Raw genomic sequence first — 19,974 nt, forward strand, 5'->3', positions numbered from 1 at the left:
AAAAGCAGATATTACAAAAGCAATGACAGATATTCTCATTTGGAAGCAACTCCTGAGTCATGCGGAAAAACAATACATATCTAAGGGTTTCTTTCCTAAAGGATGACATTTTTGCAAGACTGGAGCTCCCAGATCCAGAATTCAAGCACTGCACACACAGATGCCCACAGCCCTATCCCATGTGTTAGTTTGGTACCAGGCACTGCAGTGATGCCCCACTCAGCTCACAGCAAATGAGAAATCAGATCCCATGTATTCTGCTATTGGCATCCAGCTTTCTCTACCAAGAAATCCGTGCTGTTGAGGAAAAAGCTCTGTAAATAAAGTGACAAGCTAGGCATTCAATTAGCGTGACAGAACACCATTAACGTCGTTAAGTTACAATACTTGAGAAAAGTTTCCTACGTGCTGATAACATTTATCATGCACTGCATCTGAAACCGTGAGCGCAGCAACACCTTGCTATCCGTACGTCAAACCAGCGGCGTTCTTTCAGCAAAGGCTGAGAGATGTTTTAATAAGCGAGGAGTATTTCAGGCAACGAAGAGGGATCAGCTGCTCCTGAGGAGGTAGAAACAGAGACAAGCCCGAAGCGGCCCTGGCCCCGCACGAGGCTGCACAGCCGCCCGCGCATCCCACACCCCCCGATTCCCCGCCCGGCCCCGCTCCGCCTTTCCCTACCGCCGCCACAGGTCGCGGCCAAAGGAAAGGTAAAGTCGCGAACCAACGCCTTTCAAGCATCCCGCACTTCAGCGTTTCTTCATCCCTAATCACGGGCTGTAAGGGAGCAGACACCTGCAAGCATCAAGGGACCGCCAAGCGGGACCCCACGTTCTTCTGACGAAAACTTCGGGAGGGTCACTGAAACGAAACGGCGTGTTTCTTCAGCTGCCAGCTTCCACGCCAGCCGAGTTTCGGAGCCGCCTCCGCACAGAGCGGCCCTGAGGAGCACCGCCCGCAGCGCCGTCCCGAGCAGCCGCCGGGTCCGCGCGGATAGCGAAGCCACAAGGGCCGTAAGAGCCACAGAGGCCATGAGAGCCACAAGAGCCACAGGGGTCACAGGACGGCGGCCGTGATGTCAGCGCGGGCACTGCAGGCACAGCGGCACGGGGGCCCCGGCATCCAGCACGAGCAGCGCCGAGGGACCGACTGCGAGCGTCTCCCAGGCTCAATAGAACTTGCAACAACAGACATCCCGGCGCGGCGGTCCGTCCTCCTTCGGCTCGCGGAGGGAAAAAAGCGGGTCCGGCCGCAACCAGCGCGAACTTCACCCGGCGGCCGCAGTCCTCAGACACGGCGACGCGCGTGCTAACGAGCGCAGAAGCGAAGTTGCTAAAGAGCTGCGCCCCGCGAGAGCGCCGAGAGCCGCGGAGCTCCGGGCACACGGAGCGCGGCCGCGGTGCACGGAGCAGCCGGCGCTCCCACGCGGCCCCGCCGGGCTGCGGTGCGCGGTGATGGTGGGGCTCTCGGAGCAACAGTTTGGGTCCGGGCCGCTCCGGACGCGGCGCGCCGCCGCCCCTCAGCTGGCACCGCGAGCCAAAACTTTCAGCGCCGAGAGGAATAACGGAGGAAACTCGGAACTGAAAGGAAGAGACGGCAAAGCGGGCGCGGAAAGCGCCGGCCGCCCATCTGCGGGAGAGAGAAGTTGGAAGGCGGCCGCGCCGCCCCTCGGGCCGCTCCGCCGCGCTCCCCCCGCCCGCCCCGCGCGGACCCCTCAGCCCTCGGGCGGAGCAGAGCCGCGGGGCGCTTACCTGGCGTTGGTGCAGTCGTTGTACAAAGTTTCGAAGTCCTTCCTGGTGATGAGCTTGCAGCGGTTGACGCCGGGCTGGATGGCTCCCAGCCCGCGCAGGATGCGGACCTGCTCCACCGTGCAGACCACGGGCGATATATCCAGCCGCTTCAGCTTGGTGTACACCGTGTGCAGCCCTCCCACCAGGTGCTTGAGGAAGAGGTCGAAGACCTGCGGCAGGCAGATCAGCTCCTGCCCCTCCACGAGGAACGAGGCCACCTTCACCCCGTGCAGGTCGACCATCTTACACTCGTTGCCGCCGCCGCCGCCTCCCGCGCCGGTCCCGCCGCCGCCCGCGGAGAGAAAACTGTTGACGAGGCTGTTGGTGAGGCGCGGGGACTCCGCGGGGCTCGAATACAGCGGGTCCGCCCGGAACAAGCCGGCCGAGCCCCCCGCGCCGCCGCCGCTGGAAGTTGCGGCGATGACGGGCGGCGCGGAGACAGCCATGGCCAGCCCGGCTCCCGCAGCCCCGCGCACTCTCGCCGCGCTGTTTGCGGTACTACTAAAAACAGCGCCGCGCGCGCGCCCGCCCTCCCACACGCAGCGCCCGCCGCCAGCCGCGCTCCCAGACCCCTCCCCAGCGCCGCCGGGGGGAAGAGTGACGGCGCCCTCCAGCCAATGAACCCCGCCCGCCTTCGGGCCGAGCGCCGCCATTGGCGGCCGGGCGGGGGGGCGGGGCGGGGCAGCGCCGGCCGCAGCACCTGGGCCGCGGGGTGTGAGGCGCGGGGCGGCGCTGCCGGCGGGAGGCGGGGCGGTGGCGGTACGAGGGGAGCTTTGGGGTCGCGTCCCGCTGCCGGGCGCTCTGCCGCTGCCCGCCGTAGCTGAGAAAGAGTCGAGAGGTCTCATGTTTAACTTACTGAAGTTCCGAGCATCCGGCGCAGCATCGTGTTTCACGTGCAGTTGTACTGGGTCGCTCCTCGCGCCTGAGGCGGCACGTGCGGCGCTCTGCCTGCGCAGCCACGGCCCGGAGCTGGGCGGGCCGCGCTGTGGCGGGAGCGGTGCGAGTAAAACGCACAGAGCTTCGTGTGTCCCTGAGGAGAACTGAGTGAGAGTGAAGTGAGTGCACGCGAACGATGGTCAGACAAAATGCACGTGGAGGCGTTGAGTCTGACGCACCCAGACACAGCCAACACAACTGGGTTGTTAATTTTCTTTTCCTTCTCTGGCTTTATTGGACTTCTTTTTCCAGCCCCATCCCTTTCTTCCTTTGTATGAACATCCTTACTTCCTCCTCATTTGCACTTTTTTTTCAGTCTTCTATTACCTTCTTTCTTACTCTGCTTAACTTCTCCCGTTCTTTATTTTTTTTTTGCTTCTCCTGCAGCACTCAGCAAAGCAAACAGAAGAGTACCAACAAACATGCAGGTCGCAAAATCATAGAATCACAGAATGGCCTGGGTTGAAAAAGACCACGATGACCATCTAGTTTCAAACCTCTGGCACAGGCAGGGTTGCCAGCCACCAGACCAGGCTGCCCAGAACCACATCCAGCCTGGATGCCATTGTAGCATTTCCGCTGCTTCCCCGGTTGCACTGCTCATATGAGCCATCTTTTTGTTAAGCTTGCCTAGCTAGCCACTTTTTCTATGCAATCTAACATTTTTGTTTTATGAGAAATCCCATTTGGAATGAGGAGAGATGACTGTAGGGTAATTAAGTTGGCGTATTTGTTAATTCAAGTCCCCCTAGAGGAACCCCACTATCTCTCAGTTACGTCTTTTACAAAGAGTGGCTACCCATTTTAGGCTGTTAATGTAGCTGACTAGGGCAGAATCATCACATAACCTGGCGTGAAGTGAATATCTTTCAATGAGAATAATCATCTTTCTAGGATGAGAGCCTTATATTGGAAGCTCTGAGGCACAGGGGCTAAAAAGTTAGCAGAAGTTTTGTGCAGTTGAGCCCTGAACTCATCTCAAGATTTTTACATGCTAGAATTGATACAATATTAAGTAACCAATTTCAAATATAAACTTTTGGGGGTTAATTTACAGGATATAATTGCTATTAGGAGATTTAATAAATTAGATTGAAGAATTTCTCATTGGCTTTGCCCTCTTACAGACTTTTTTTACTTTGAGATTAATGGGACAATCAAATTCTACTGTGAGAATTCTTTTTCCTTTTTGACTTTAATGTCTTCCATAAGCTAAACATATTTCTAAGTAAGACTGAATTTTTGCAAGGCCAGAGGAAGCCTTGCGCATCAGCACCCCGCAAGTTGGACTGGCGTGAAGCAATATAAAATCATAAAGGCTGTAGTAAAAACAGTACCCTTGAGAGGTGACTATCCATGGAGAGCAGAACTGCTCTTAAACTAAGGAAATGCTCAAGGTTTGAGAATTAATACCAGGCAGCTGCCCAGTTCAGCCATGCATACAGAAATCAACAGTATCGATGAATATTTTTATTTGCCTGTAATTTTATTACTGACAAGGCAAAGTTACCAAAGCCTTACAATCACACAGTAATATCTTGTCATTTATAAAGTATCCAGATGGTTTATTTGAACGGAGTCCAGCACTATGCAATTTGAATGTAAGTCTCCCTATAGCTTAAACAAGCATTTTAGAAAATTTATTTGAAATTGAAGTTTCAATATTGTTAATTTTAGACTGGCATGCAAAATAGATTTTTTTTAACACTGTCAGTCATTGAGATATTACTGTATTATATTTTAGTGACATGTAAAAACTGGCCATGTACCTACGGCAAAATATCAAAGAAAGATCCTATTTGCTTGGTTTTGCTTTACTGATCACTGCGTATGCCTGGTTGGTGTGAAATGTGAGAGAGATCTTTTCTGATGCTACAGAATAGAGGAAAGCCCAGATCATTTGAATTAGGGCCAGTCAACAGCTTTCCATTACCTGCTTACAGACAGCTGGCATGAACGAGGCTGCTTGGCTCACAGGGATCCTATAGCTAAAATGAGGGGTGACACAACTGACTAGAAGGGGACAATGATTAAAAAAAGGCAGCTTGAAAAATAAAACAATAAGGAATTAATAAATAATAATTTTGTTTCTACAGGACTGGAAAGATCATTAGTGAAGTTTGTGTTGTGTCTCAGTTTACTGTAGTTAAACACAAGGCAGGTTAATTAGAAGAGATTAATTCCAAGTTTGTTACATAAAGATGCATGGAGAATTTCTTTCTTTTTTTTAGTAGGAATAATTTTTTTTTTTTTTTTGTAGCCTTGGTACCAACATGTGCAGTGTGAGCGCATTATGGGAGAACCCGTTAGTTTTTGTGAAGATCTTGGAACTCTTCCCTGTACTCAGAGGTTTCTGAGGAGTAAATGTGAACACCGATTTATGAGGGTCAGAGGCAACTGTGGGCTCTAAATGAAGAAGGAAAAAATAACTGAAAGATTTATTTACAATTCTCCCTAAGCATAATGAAATGAAACACCATTTTTCTGAATTCCAGCCTGACTGGAATCACAGTGACGATGGTGTTCTCCTAGTCCTTACTAGAAAAGTTACTCAGGCTGATCCAAACACTCTTTGACTTAATGTCGTGACCGTGTGAGCAACTGATACAGCTAGTTCTGAGTACAGCCTTAAAAAGGAAGATAAAAGTTGGGTCTTTTTTTGTTGTTTGTTTTTGAAGATTAGCGTTAATGCTTTGGTTTTCAAGGGAAAGTGTAACCAGGATCATGTTAACAAATGTAGGCCACTGATGTGAGAAAATGAAGAGTTTGAAAATCGTCTATCTTCTTATTACCCAACTTTTTCTAAATGCTCCAGCACTTGGTACTTGTGTTCAATTTACTTCAAAACTTTCTTGAAATGTCAGTTGTTAGAAGTGTGGATTAAAACTTCCCATCTAAACATCAAAGATTTTAAATAAAATGGATGAATCTAAATGTCTAAGTATCAATAGAAGAATGATCCTTTCCCTTCTTTAATCAAATGTATTGTATTAATGTGTGCATAATGCAAAATCAATAAATAATGAATTACCACTGATTGTAATTGAATGTTTTCATAATTTTATTGTCAGCCATGATAAATAATCAGTACATTTATACTGCATTAAATTAATTAGTGTGTCATTTCTATTACATACATCAGCAGTGAAGTAATGCAGTGACATCTGTTTCTAATGTTTAAAAGATGTGATATTCCTTATTAAGTAAAAGGAAGAGTTATTAGAGGTATTTCCTGTGATTGGCAGTTATACTGGTAGACTGAAAGAGATTGAATAAAGGAACATGCACTTCTGGCAAATGCTGCATTTCAACCCTCTAATGGTAGACAGTAACAATGAGTGGGGTGAATTTTCTTTATTCAGGCTTTTAAAAAATCCTGCCCATCTTGTTATAGGAAGTAAGAGTGGGTTTTCTCTCCCTAAAAAGGGCAGGGAAGATTCTAACGTCCAGTAATTAACACTTTACAGAATAATCACACATTTGCATTCATTTCTGTATCTGTTTTTCTGCCTCACTCTTCTGTGTTTTGGCAGTGACGTTCTTATTTGGCCTTTTAGGTCTGCATCTTTGCTTGGAAATCGTATTAATTTGGCATTTCTTGGCACTTTGCTACTCACACTGATGTACATCACCTGCAAAGGAAAGAGAAAAACTGGACGGATGTTGCAAACACAAGAATTGAAAAATGAAAGACTGAAATATGAGAAATAGAGTAAATGGAAAGGTACATGTGGAAGATAGATATGAATCACACAGTGTCAGAGTGTGATTCAGAAAAACTATCCTCAGTTGGTTAATCATCTGCAAGCAGGGTGATGTGAAGTAAAATACACTGAGACTACAACATAAGTCTGGGATTCTTAATTAACTCTGTCTTTTCCAAAACACTTTATGGACATTCTCAATGTTTCTGTACCATAGCATCATCTTTGAAGAGAACAGTTAGAAAGCCTAATGCTAGGGCTTGTCTTGCCCTTTGTTCTTCATCCATAAAACCACTACTAATTTTTCACACTATTAATGTACATAATAATATTTAAGGGTAATTAAAACAATTCAAAATTATTTTTTTTCAGTGCAAGTCTCACAAACTGCTTTCAGCTGGAGTGTCTAATTAGAAATCACTGACTACCTTTTGATCTGACCTAGTAGGACCTTTACACGTTTGGGAGTCTAGAGCATACATCATACAGGAATTTGTCCAAGAGTTGCTGTGTATACAGTAAGCTCTAGTCTTGCTATGGTCTGCCTTTCTGGACATGACTTACGTCAGGCTAGCTCACAGTGTTTATACATTTAGTACTCTGAATGCTCTAACACAGAGTTCCAGCAGTGTGTGAGCCTGTAGACTTGCTCAACAGTAGTTGTGTAGTTGATTGTCTGCTCTTGAGACAATCCTCAATAGACACAGTTTTCGAGGCAACTGCTCCAGGTCACAGAGTCTGCACTGAACTCAGCAGTTCAAGCTATACTTGACACATGAAGGATTTGACCGTTTACTGTAGGAACTTGAGAAAATTAAAGCACAAAGATGCTTGCTCAAGCAAAGTCCTATTTACTCTTTCTATTCATTAAAATGTTACCTTTTATAACTGAAGAGATGTGCCCTTTTTGCTTAGGTATTTACTTCTTGTCTATGTGTAAATGCTGCTCTCCATGAAAGCGAGCAGTATGTTTGTTGTGGAAAAATGGGATTAGTACTTTAAAATCATTCAACTGAAATAAATAAAAGATACAGTTGTTGTTAACGACTTGCTACTTCAGTCTGGGTTTTGATTCTTGTTGAGGATAGAAGACAATAAAATGGCAAAGCCAGGAGCTTTAGTGTAATAAAGCTGTATTACATGAGATACAATCATCATTAAAATTCAATATTGTTAGTATTTTCTTCAGGAAGAAAAATTAATGCCATTAGATGTATACTGAAGTTAAAACACACTTTGTAACAAACTATGAACACAATCATATGTACTTGAGTATTTTTAGTAAGCCATTACACCTGAATGCTGGTTAATGTCCCCAGAAGAACAAGATTAACCTCTTTTCTCATTCTCTATGCTCACAGGTCAGCTAAAGAAAGCAATTTTCCTGCAGTCTTTTAAAGGATCTCAACCCTAATCTGAAGGCACCACCATCTAGTGGGATAAGAAGGTATTTGATTTTTCTTTACATTTTTTGGCATTATTAAACACGGACATTGGATTTTTCTTAAGCAACAGTACAGAGTTTTTTTGGTGTTTATTTAAACAAATAAGGCTCATGTGGATTTTTCATTAATTCTCTTCTGCTTAACAGCAAAGCATTTTCCAATAAAAACCTTAAGAACTATTTCCATGAAATTAGGTTTTCATAAACATAATTTTATCAATGAGAAAATAACTTATGGTTAGCCAGACTCAACCAAAAGTGTAATTGATTTATTGAATAAATATTTTTAGTGTTTTATTGAATCTACTTTGTGGAAATCCAATTGGCAGAATTATTAATAATGTGAAGGTAATTATCTTGAGCTCATCTTAGTAAAGATACGTAGTTGCAGTTTTCTATTCAGCCATTAAATATACAGCAGTGGTTCTAAGTATACTCTGACCATTAAGTCCCATCAAAAACAAATTTCAAAAGTGAATGCAAAGCATCCATTTTATCTTTGCTCTAAGAGTGATCATTTATTGTACTTTGCCTGTACTGATATATGGACTGCTACCTGCCTTTATTTGTTTTTTTTTTTATGCACTTAACTACTGCGAAGGATAATGACAGGGATTTTTTATGGGGGAGGGCAAAACACAGAGATGAGCAGTGTATATTCATTTGTTTGTTTTCTTCCCAGAGAGTGCATGCATCTGCAGCTGTTATCCTAAGATGCCTCCTTGTGTTCAGGTCTCATTGATCTTGTTACAGCATTTCACACATACAGAAATAATTGATTTACATCACTTGAGACTACATATCTTTTACTAGCATGAGAAGAAACATTAATAAGTTACCGTGTTTAAAAATTCCATAGATATTTCAATATTTTTGTCTAAAACATTAATGAAGTGACAAACAATTAAATTACTTCACAGCATAGATAACATATAGGTATTCAAAAATTGGGCCTACTTCTGTTTCAAGGAATTTAAATGTATTTTTTCCACTGATACTTCTTAGCTTTCCTCTCCATAATTAATAGAACTTTTGTTGATGGAAATTGGATCAGTGTGTATTCTGCTTTGTACCAAATTTTAGTTTGCTATCTTTAAAAGCACTACATTTCTTCTGGTAGCATCAATCAATGTTGCCAGTTCTTACTAAATCAAATTGAAGTTTTGAGTAGAAGTCAACGGACCTTGTCTGGACTAATTGTGTTGGTAAATGCCAGTTTTACCCTTTGGTCACTAAAACACAAGCATGAGAAGGTTAGAAACATTTCATTTAGAATGCAAATTAACAGCATTATAAATACTTCCATTTAGATTACTGAATACCATCTGTGGTTGATAAAGTCCAGAATGTTGTAGCTTCTGGTTCTTCTTCAGCAAAAATGTTTAATACCTTTGTAGAAGGCAGTCTTGGATGTATAAAGCAAACTTCTAAATTAAGGCCAGTAATCTGTAGGCCTATCAACTCCTGAGTTGCAAATAAGTATAACTATTTAAAACCCTGTATCTGGTTAAGCAGTCCAGACTCAGGTAGAACGTTATTGTTCAGAATATTTTAAGAGAAATTCCATGTGCCACTGCTCAGTATCTGTGTACCAGTTTTTCTCTAAATATGCATGAATGTATGCAATACTTCTTAATTTGACATCTTTTGAAACATCTTTCCACCTTTTAAAAAGATTACAATAGCTTCCATGAAAAGTTCAGATTGAAAAAAGCAAATGAAAAACCATAAGCACTAAAGCACAAAACAGAGAAGAATTGCACTGACATGTGAAATGTGTTAAAATTCTTCTTTGAATTAGTCATTTAGACATACAAAGATAATGATGATGATTATGATGACAATAATTATAATCAACTGAAATTTAAATTCGTCCATTTTCTTCTATGCAAATACCAATTATATTTCTTTTCTTTAAAATGAATGTGACCATTTTAAGTAGTTATTCTTGCAAATCTTCCTAATAATCTGCCTCAACATTTACAACTGCATAGCGTTCTTCTAAACTGGGGGAAAAATTTTGTCTCTTCCAGCTTAACTGACAGGTCAATAAATGGTCCACATAACCTATATAGAATTATACATATTCATATAGCACCTTCAGAATCTGAAGAAATATGCCCTTTCCTTTTATTTACTTAGTCAAACAGAGGAGGCAGTGTCACTCAGAAGGTGCTAAGTAGGTAGAAAAGCAGGGAGTGAACATCACGTTCTGCTTATTTCTGCTTTAGGGTTTGAGTCATTGCAGGTGCACAGCAGAATTAAAGAAGTGTAATGGCTGAACATCTTCCTTCCCTTAGAGAGTCTGTGATGGAAAATTGCTCTGAGAGGTGCGGTTGTATTTCTAGAAATAGTCACAAGTTCGGCAACAGTTGGAAATTCTGCTATTGTGGAAATCACCTTATCAAAGGGCTGTTATGTTATTGAATGATACATGATGTAACCGTTTTCCAGGACTGACAACCACCAAGCTTACACCTTATCTCCAAAAAGATGATGCTAAGACTAAAAGGATAAAAATAGCAACTTAATGTTATTTGTTACCTTCCATCCTAATTTTTTTACTCTGTGTACAGCCAGATTTGACCACCTATTGTTCTAGTTTTACACATCATCACTCTGTTTATAGGAATGCCTGAACTAGATAACATGCTTGTCATGGCCATGGTGTTGAAATGTGGGTTTCAAATGTATTAGGATGCTCAGTTGCATTCTCTCTGAAGAGAGATTAAAATGCAAACATCCTATAAAAATCACTAAATACTTTAATATTGCTCACCCGCAAAACATTTATAATAGAAATATTCTTTTCCTAGACACATAGAGTTTAATTAAAGTTTCAGAAGTGCAATGTGGATGTCTTATTTTCTGCACAAAAAAGCTAGCAGTAATGCGCTCTGCAGAGAGGGACCTGGGTGTCCTGGTGGATGACAGGTTGGCCATGAGCCAGCAGTGTGCCCTCGTGGCCAAAAAGGCCAATGGCATTCTGGGGTGCATTAAGAAGAGCGTGTCCAGCAGGTCCAGGGAGGTGATCCTCCCCCTCTACTCTGCCCTGGTAAGGCCTCATCTGGAGTACTGTGTCCAGTTCTGGGCTCCCCAGTACAAAAAAGACAGGGATCTCTTGGAAAGAGTCCAGCGGAGGGCCACAAAGATGGTGAAGGGCCTGGAGCATCTCCCCTATGAAGAAAGGCTAAGCGAACTGGGTCTGTTTAGCCTTGAGAAAAGAAGACTGAGAGGGGACCTGATCCAGGTTTATAAATATCTGAGGTGTGGCAGCCATAGCGGTGAGGCCAGTCTCTTTTCAGTGGTACGTGGAGACAGGACGAGGGGAAACGGACATAAGCTGCAGCATAGGAAGTTTCGCACGAATGTGCGTAAGAACTTCTTCACGGTGAGGTGACAGAGCACTGGAACAGGCTGCCCAGGGAGGTTGTGGAGTCTCCTTCTCTGGAGATATTCAAGTCTCGCCTGGACGCCTACCTGTGCGACCTGGTGTAGGGAACCTGCTTTGGCAGGGGGGTTGGTCTCGATGATCTCTAGAGGTCCCTTCCAACCCCTACAATTCTGTGATTCTGTGAAGTGTATACTGTGTTTGGATTAATGAAAAGTAGATGTTAAATCAGAAGTGCCCTTTCTGAATTCTCAAAAGCATTACTACACAGAGCCTGGCACCAGTTAACAATCTGTAAAAGAAAAATAAGTACTTTTCTCCTTTCTGTGAGACAAGCTGTACGTAATTTAAGATTTTGTTAAAATCTCAGAGAACCACTATAGCTACTCTTCGGTTCTAAAATCCTAACCAGGATATTTTAAATTAAAACAAAAAACCCTTTTGATTGTGATGTTGAGAGAGAAATGCTTAATAAGCAAGTACTTCCTGTGCGTGGCTTTAGAAAATGTATTTAACTAAAAATAAGAGGTGATCACACATATTCCCGTTTCTTACAAGCAAGACTGACAGCTGTAGAGGCTCACAGCATTCTAGTCACACTCCATTAAATAGTAAAAAAAAAAAAAACCTCCCCAAATCACCTTCCTACAATTGACAGCTATTTTCTCATGTTCTTTCAAAGGAAAATAGAGTAAGAGGGTCTGGCAGTTCCTCTTGGCCGTCTGTACCCACAGATACACGAGTAAGTTTTCACCACTGCAGCTGTAAAGCCTGAACTGAATCTCTGCTCTTACTTTAGAGCAGTAAGTGCTGCACCAGCAGACCCAACACGTCTCAACTAAGGCAAATTTAACCTCAAACACAGATTTATAAAGTTTAAAAAAAAAAAGTTTTTTTTTTTTTTTAAAGAGAAGATTACGTTTGCTTCATTACATTTATTCATGTTTCCATCATTTCATAGTTGCTACAGCTTAGTTCAGTTTTTTAACTTCCTGATATAATATGGCTCACTGTTACTCATTCTTAACTTGTAGGTGTCTCTTGGATATAGTTTGGTGTTTGAGTCCTTAGCAGTAAGTATGTCTTCACAGGAATCCAAGCCTGCAAGAACTCATTTCATCTGAGGCCTTTATAGTCTTTTGTTTATGGTTTCTCTGGTGAAGTCTAGGTAAAAATACTGCATATGAGACACATCAATTCACTTAGCTTTATGGACTACTTTAAGCCCTTTAATTATATGGTAATATTTATGGTGAGTTTCCAAAGGGAGCTTTTTCAGTTTCAGAACTTAAAGTCTTGGTTTGTCTCCTTTTTTCTTTTCAGCCATGTGTCATTTATGATTTTCAAGACTAGAGAAGGGCTACTGTTTATTAAAAAAATATTCAAAGATGTTTTACTTTTCATTCTCCTCAAATGAGGCACTAGAGCCTTGCACTCTGTGGGTTGTTGGTCCTTTTTGTTGGTGCTTTTGTTTTTGTTTTTTTGCTTGATATGCCATATTCTCCATTTCCCAGACTAACTACTCAGTATTTGTGCATGTTTTTAAGTACGTATGTATAGTGAGATAATTATTCCTATCTGTACATGTAATGATTTTTGTTAATCAATTAGCAGACATTATGAAGTAAGAGGCTGAATTTTGCATGGTAAAACTTGTATCAACTAAGGAAAGAATAGTATGTCCTAATTGGCCACAAGTCTAAAGAAGTTAATAAAAGAAATGTAATAAATAAATAGAAGGAACAAGAGATTAGTTTTTCAGATAAATACAATCTCCATATGTGCCGGAAAAGACACATTTTTTTCCTAAACTCTGAGAACATATATCTGAAGATCTCGTACTGTGCAATAAAAACTGCTTCAAGTAATATTGCAAATAAAATAAGGCAGTAACTGACTACAACTAGACATGCACATTTGCTAATCTTGATTTATTACACCACTTTGTATACTCTTTGTAGGGCTATATATGCAATCAGTTTCCTTTTGTCTGTAGCTTACTGGCTATTTCTGATATACCACAATTGACCAAAACTTCAGAAGTTAGAATATGCAAACAATGGAGTTCCTAGTACAGAAAGCACCAAACTCTGCTTTTGGTAACACTGTGTTTTATAATTGCATAATTTCAATCATTCTTCTCAATTTATATTGATGTTATTGATACCAAATTTTGTTCTGACTCATAATCAGTAGATGAGAAGAAACAGAAGACATTGGTTCTTAAAGGAATATTTTAAAAACACTGTTATCTTTTAGAACATATAAAGAAGCTGTAAAAACATACTTGTTACATATACAAAATGAATATATTCTACTAGAGTTTATAATTTATTTCCTTACTAGCATAGATAAGGTTCAACTGTGTATACTTGAATATATTTTAACTTGTTTGCTTTTTCTTATAATTTATCCAGCATTATCACAGAATCATAGAATTGTTAGTCAGAAGCTGTCTTTCAAATTGTAGAAGAATGGCTTACCTTCCACCACTTGCCAGAGATTCTGCTCAAGTTTTTTCCAGCAGCAGGCAGGCTCTATTAGTTGAATCCTCTTCTGGAGGTTTATCATGAGCTTGCTTGCTTCACTGATTTTCTCCAGCTTTCCTTCAGTATTCTTCCTAGTTTTCTCCTGTATTCTTTTTCAAGCTGACCGCTCCGTTTTCTAAAATGTGATCATGGCCCAGAACCTGTAAAGGTTGCAATGAAATGAAAAACTTTGAAGTTTTATTTTAAGTCCGTGTGACTTGGTTTCCCACATGGAGCCAGCTGTGTGCTTTTTAGTAGCAAAAGTGGTCACGTACTGAAGGAACTAAAATTTCTTAGCTTTGATTTCAGTAGTGCGTTTTCTTTTATTTCAAGCACATATATGCTGTAGTGTCTGTGCTATTTCTGCAGTTCAAAAAATCTTCCAACCAACCTGGCTGATTCTGAATTGATTAGGGGGTTGTTCCTATGAAGATATAACACTTTTCCAGTTTTGCTGGAGTCATTTCAAGTTGATGATTTCTCTATCTTATAACCTACACATATGATGAAGAATACACAGAGTTGGGCAAATGAGAAATCTTTTTAAAGTGAGGGAAACAGTATTGTAACTCGTGCCTACATAAATCATTATGATCTATGTGGCTGTGGTTAGGCAGTTTCCTTACATTTTTTGTGGTTCAACTGCCATGATGCTTAATCCTCATTAAAAATCCATAGTATTTCCAGAACACGTTTTTGGCTTTTACATCAGTGTATTTTCTACTGCTAGGCAGGAACTGACTGCTGTGCATTCCTGTTCATGCAGTGCAAGTTTTCCACACTTGACAATTATCTTGACATCGGCACAGGAGAGCATTTCCCAGGTAGCTGAATTTGCCATTTTTTGAGAGTTTTAATATGTTGAGGAACTATTTAATTTTTCATTTTTCAGAATGATGACACCATGATGATAAGTTGCATCTTCCTTTATTCATTTGAATAGGAAGAACTAGTAATCCATACATGGTATAGTCTGAAATGAAATAAAACAGTTAAAAAGTCACGTGCAAGCTTCTGCCAGAAATACCACCATGTCAAGGTAGTCTCAAGGGCCTCTCATATGTGGTAAAGGAGGTTTCACCGCAAAGGTGGAGTAAACTTCTGAAGAGGAACAAATTACCTGAAACATTGCCATAAACTCCTGATGACTTTTTCTTTAAAATGTACCAAAAAAGTTGTAGTCTTTTGCTTAAGCATATTGACATTATTTCAGCTTCAAAAATAGTTTACACTATTCTGTCTGTATTTCAGAAGTATTAGCATTACATGTTTTTATCTAGAAAGGATGTTTTACAAATATGCCTAAATGATTCAAAAAACAAACAGAAAATACCCTCCCAAAACTCTAGAAGAGAAGATAAAACAGTAATTCACACTCTGTACCAAATGATTTTAGCCACAGTTACAGAGCACTAACAGAAGCAACCACATATTGCTTATAGGGCACTAATATAATGTTTTTAGAGCAGTGTTAGTCAGGGTACAGTCCGATTCTACTACCCGTACTTCACTATTGTCTCCAGTTCCTAAAGAAAATTTCTTTCATGTGTTTCTAAGAAACAAGTGATAAAAATGGCACCATTATTAGTCATCCTAGGCTCATCAGCCATTCCAAGCATAAAAGATTAACTTTAGCAAAAACAAAACCAACAAAAACCCCTGAACTTCTGAGCTGTTGCAAAAATTATCTCCTTCATCCTGCACACTGCAAAAATCAAGTTCTCTTTTCCTGTCTCTTGGAATACTATCTTAGTAACAAAAGGGACAATTTCATCATAGTTCCAGTACCCCTTAGTTTCAGAGTGTAGGTTTCATGTTTTGTCTTTTTTGTTGTTGTTGTTTAACGTTTTGTTCACTGGTTTACCAAGATTACTGTATTAAAGAACTATTCACATATATGGGAATTAGGAATCTACGTGTGATTGAGAATTTACAGCTTAGGGTCTAATTGCACTTCCGTTGAATAAGTGATAATATTCATAGGACTTAATGGAGCTGCAGTCAGGCCCAGTGTGCCAACCAGTGTAGCATCTGTGCAACAGGGACAATCTTACTAGACTGTGTACAATTAATGAATATACTAGCGTTATGGTATAGCAGCGTACAATTACCAAATATACAGATGTTAAGGTGTAACAGAGAGCTTGGCTATGATGTCATTACACCAAAGCAGGAAACAGAAATGATAGGTGCACTCACCCTGCGCTCACAAGAGAAACTGGTAGAGCAGATCTCCAGAAGAAATCCTTCCCTACTGGTAGTCAGCTCTTAAATGGGTCTAGGAGAGATGGAGCCAGGCTCCAACCTTCCTGCAGCACAGGTGAATTGCCTTCACCTATGCTGCCATGGCTGACTCATTGCTTGCCTCAGGTGATCAATCAGAGGTTCAGGCCGTGATTCAGCAGCCCCATACAGACTGGTATGAGAACAACAAAATACATCAGAGACTGTATGATAACTGGATTAAAACACATAAAGACTGTTTATTAAAATAAGATTATTAAATAAGCATCTACACTTTGAATTTCATCAGCTGTAGGACTTAAGGAGCAGAATCTGTTTATAGAAATCAGAGATTGTTACTGTTTTTCTCAGTGTTTATTATAGACCAGACCTGCTGTAGAGGAATTGAATAGTACAAAATGAAGGAAACAGAAGTTTTGAGGTGCTTAAAAACATTCCAAATGCATTGCCATTTGCTAATATATATATATATATGTGAGTTCAGTCAAAGATGAAGAATAATTTATATAATTTCAAGAAAAAGAACTACCATGTTGATTACAAGTTGCTATTACTGCTCTTGAATTATAAATTGCACTTCCTAAGGAAGTTTAGAGTGGCAAAGAAAGAGTCCTCCTATCTGTTCTTGGTAGCCGAGCAATCATTTATCAAGTATGGGGAACCTGACATCTGTTATGTGGATCAGAATAATGCAAGATCAGAACAGTGTCTTGTTGTGGAATGTAAGGAATAAAACACAAATAATGTGTTTTATGGGCATAATTGGGAGCAAAGACAGCCAATCGGAAACTGCTAGGGGACAGAAAGATTGATTCAGATATCAGTAGTAAAGAATAAATAAGAGTTTAAAAGAATTTTGTAAACAAATACACTTTTGCAAGCATGCTTGAATGTAGAGTGTCTGTTTCCGTAGTTAATGAACAATCCAGTTTGTGCATGCTTGAGTGACCGGCAGTTGCATAACAGCAAACTCTATATGACAACCATGCATAACTTCAGCAACACACAAACATTTTCTTGCTGCCTGAACTAATGAGCCATTTAGTTGGATAAATCAGGTTATTCAGTAGATGCTTCAAGCAGCTAATAGGCCCGATCCTGCTGCTGATCTTTATTCAAACTGGTACTCAAGGAGAATTAAATTCTGTATCCACTGAGTGAATAATAAACTGAAGAATGAGATTTCACGCGTGAAGTCATTGCAGGATAAAGATACTATGTAGTTTAAAAAAAATCATCATAGTGCAAAGTATTTGCTGTTTGTTATTTTAGAGAAGAAGATATTTGATTGAATGATCTGAAAATAGATCTTGAAACAACTACAAACTTGATACTTCTAATACTGACTTCTCTTGATTTTTTGTGTTTTTTTTTCCCCTATGGCCGTGGGCTTCAGTGTTTCTATCAGGAAAAGCAGAAACACAGAGGTTACAAGTTTTTTACTAAGAGTACTACATTTCAGAAAAGCATTTTAGTAAAGTTAGATATAATCCACATAAACTTTAAAATAATCAAGGTAGTTCTATGAAAATGTGAAAAACTAAAATAAAAGCTATGAAGCAAAAATGTAGGTTCTTCTAGGAAGGTTGATGTTTTAGTTGAAAGCAAAGTCAGAGAAGTTGCTAACAAAATATATTAAAAACTGCTAAACATGGGATGTCAGACTGATCTTTGCATGTGTCTTTCTGAACTGTTACTACTAAAAATGCCTATGGATTCTTTTCAATAGATAACATCATGACTTATTTCACACAACACACACACAAAAAAAGTTTATAGAATACAAATTATTAAAAAAATAAATTTTGTCTGGTCGGTGTGCATTCCTGAATGCTTTCTGGCAGTTCTAATTGATGAGACCTAGTTTTATAAAATACAGGGAAATTTGCAATCAGCCCACAGGATGTGCAGTTTAATTATGTTGGTGTGCATTTCTATTTGTTTCTAATGTAGAGGATCTATTGGTAAAATGAATGCCCATTTTGTGGTCTGTTATGCAGAAAATGTTTAATCCACTGTTTGATTTACTCTGTTAAATCTTCTTTATTGAATGTGCTTATTCATCCATGCAGAATTGGGTATGCTGCTTTCTGTTACTATGACATTGCAATTAAATAGCTAAAGAGAAAAACATGGCAAGACGTTTTCTCAAGGTCTGTGAAATACTCATAAAAATTACTCATACTTAATGTATTTTATGTTTGCTGATATTAAAAATGTAAGGTACAGGAAAATATTTTTGTTTGTTTGTTTTGTGGACTGACAGACCCAGAGTTTGCAGTTAAAGATCCTGAATAATCAATTTTGTCAAATAAATAGAACTAAGAAAAATTTCTGGTCCAGTGGATAATGACTGTCATCATGAAATAGGATTGCACTGATTGCATCTTATGAATGAAGCTAACAGGAATTCAGAGAACCAAACAACAGCATTTTGTGCTGGAATAAATACTGAAGCACTTGAGAAACAGTAAGACATTGATAGTGAAATAGCTCAGTTCTGTTGCAGTCCTACAATTATACTAAACAATAACAGAAGATTTGCACAATCAAATTATATTTTCATGAGTATTCTCTCTCAATAAGGAAAGAATGTGAAAGGGGAATTTGCCTTATCTGAGCCAATTGATATAGTGATGTTTTGTTCCTCCGCTCCAGACGTTGAGGTCAGGATGATCCAACACTGTGAGAACTCTGGAGCTGAACATTTTTGTTAGAGGTTAAAAGGTAGGCATGGCAGCCCCGTTAGCAGGGACTACAGGAGCTGCAAAATGGAAAAGTTCTTAATATCTCTATGAGACAGTTGGAAGCATAATATAAGGAACATGAGATTTGATTTTACTACTTTTATGCCTGAATCTGTATCTACTACTTTTCTTTTTACATATTTATTTGTATTGTAATCAGGCATTGATGTTTAAATCTATGTTTTTCATTCTTGTGTTGAAATTTACTGCTGGGTCACTTTTTGCACTGGCCTGCGTTGCAGCATGTCTGGCAGTACCACGGGGTAAGGTGGGCTCTGGTTTCCATTAGTCGCTTTATACCACTTTCACTGTTCTTTTTGCTGTGCGACCAAGGAGCTTGTAAGAAGGTGTTAACAGGCTGCTAGCTGCTTTATTGCTGTTATTGATTTAAGGTGTTAAGACTTGTATACAATCATACACAATGAATAATCATAAGAGATTAGTTTAAAACGGCACAAGTAATTAAATGGAAAAAGTTAAATTTCCAGTATGCTGACACAGCGACTTTGTGCTGGGTTATTCTGCTTACAGTGCTGTACGTACATGTAGGTACTTACAGAACGACTTCTTGTTTGGAGTATGCATTCACTCAGTCCGGCGGGACAGGAGGGGCTGCTCCGAAGCGGAGCTTTCTGTGTGTCACCACCGATTTCCCTTTCATTTCTTTGCGAGGTGAAAGAACGGACAGCCAGACTGCAGTGTGACCGGCGTTCGTGGTGGGCTCACAGAAAGGTTTCTGAATGCAACAGAGAACAGGTACGGTCCAACATGTAACGTTAGCGTTAGTTGACAAAGGACAGGGAATTAATGACCAGAAACAAGCTAATACACTTTATTTTGAAATGCCTTTGACACAGTGTTAAAAGGAAAAATATTACCGCAACCGAGCAGTGAGGAGGCTGTAACATGGGGAATACATTCTTGGATATCAAATGACAAAAACCAAAGTGCTGTGTGTGAGTTACTGAGTTTCCCGCGCGCTGCTTGCCCTGCAGAGACTGCATTTGGTTTCCAGCGAGGCGGCTCTCGGTCATACCGCAGATTGTCGGAAGCTCGCAGACGGCTGCGGGGCGCTTCCACCCGTTCCGCATTGCTTCTACCATAGTTAGTACCCCCCAAAAAAACCAGCAGCGAGCCACTCCGTCCGGCCGCGTGACGTCACCGGGTCGGGCGGGAGAACTCTATCTACC

At 40.6% G+C, this 19,974-nt stretch overlaps 2 protein-coding genes and 1 long non-coding RNA gene across 7 annotated transcripts in view; 1 reads left to right on the plus strand and 2 right to left on the minus strand.

The window, feature by feature from the left end:
• DACH2 (dachshund family transcription factor 2) overlaps positions 1-2,364 on the minus strand; it is a 266,533-nt gene extending 264,169 nt beyond the window's left edge. For 2 of the 5 annotated variants that reach the window (XM_085230818.1, XM_085230815.1), the window contains exon 1: positions 1,752-2,364. In XM_085230818.1, the coding sequence (XP_085086944.1) occupies positions 1,752-2,236 (485 nt within the window). In that variant the 5' untranslated portion in view covers positions 2,237-2,364. The remainder of the gene's footprint in view (positions 1-1,751) is intronic. The other 3 variants (XM_085230817.1, XM_085230814.1, XM_085230816.1) reach the window with 2 other exon arrangements.
• A 3,399-nt stretch (positions 2,365-5,763) lies between these two features.
• LOC104912173 (uncharacterized) lies at positions 5,764-19,464 on the minus strand. The gene is made up of 4 exons (XR_794444.4): positions 19,342-19,464; positions 15,993-16,209; positions 13,749-13,954; positions 5,764-6,358 (listed from the first exon to the last, which is right to left on the minus strand). It is a non-coding gene; the product is annotated as an uncharacterized LOC104912173 (long non-coding RNA).
• The window catches only part of CHM (CHM Rab escort protein), a 59,333-nt gene continuing 58,821 nt past the window's right edge, over positions 19,463-19,974 (plus strand). Inside the window, exon 1 of the mRNA XM_019618176.3 lies at positions 19,463-19,540. Coding sequence (XP_019473721.2) covers positions 19,525-19,540 — 16 coding nt within the window. The 5' untranslated portion in view covers positions 19,463-19,524. The remainder of the gene's footprint in view (positions 19,541-19,974) is intronic.

The sequence above is a fragment of the Meleagris gallopavo genome, chromosome 9, assembly GCF_905368555.1.
Source record: "Meleagris gallopavo chromosome 9, MGAL_WU_HG_1.1, whole genome shotgun sequence".
NCBI lineage: Eukaryota > Metazoa > Chordata > Aves > Galliformes > Phasianidae > Meleagris > Meleagris gallopavo.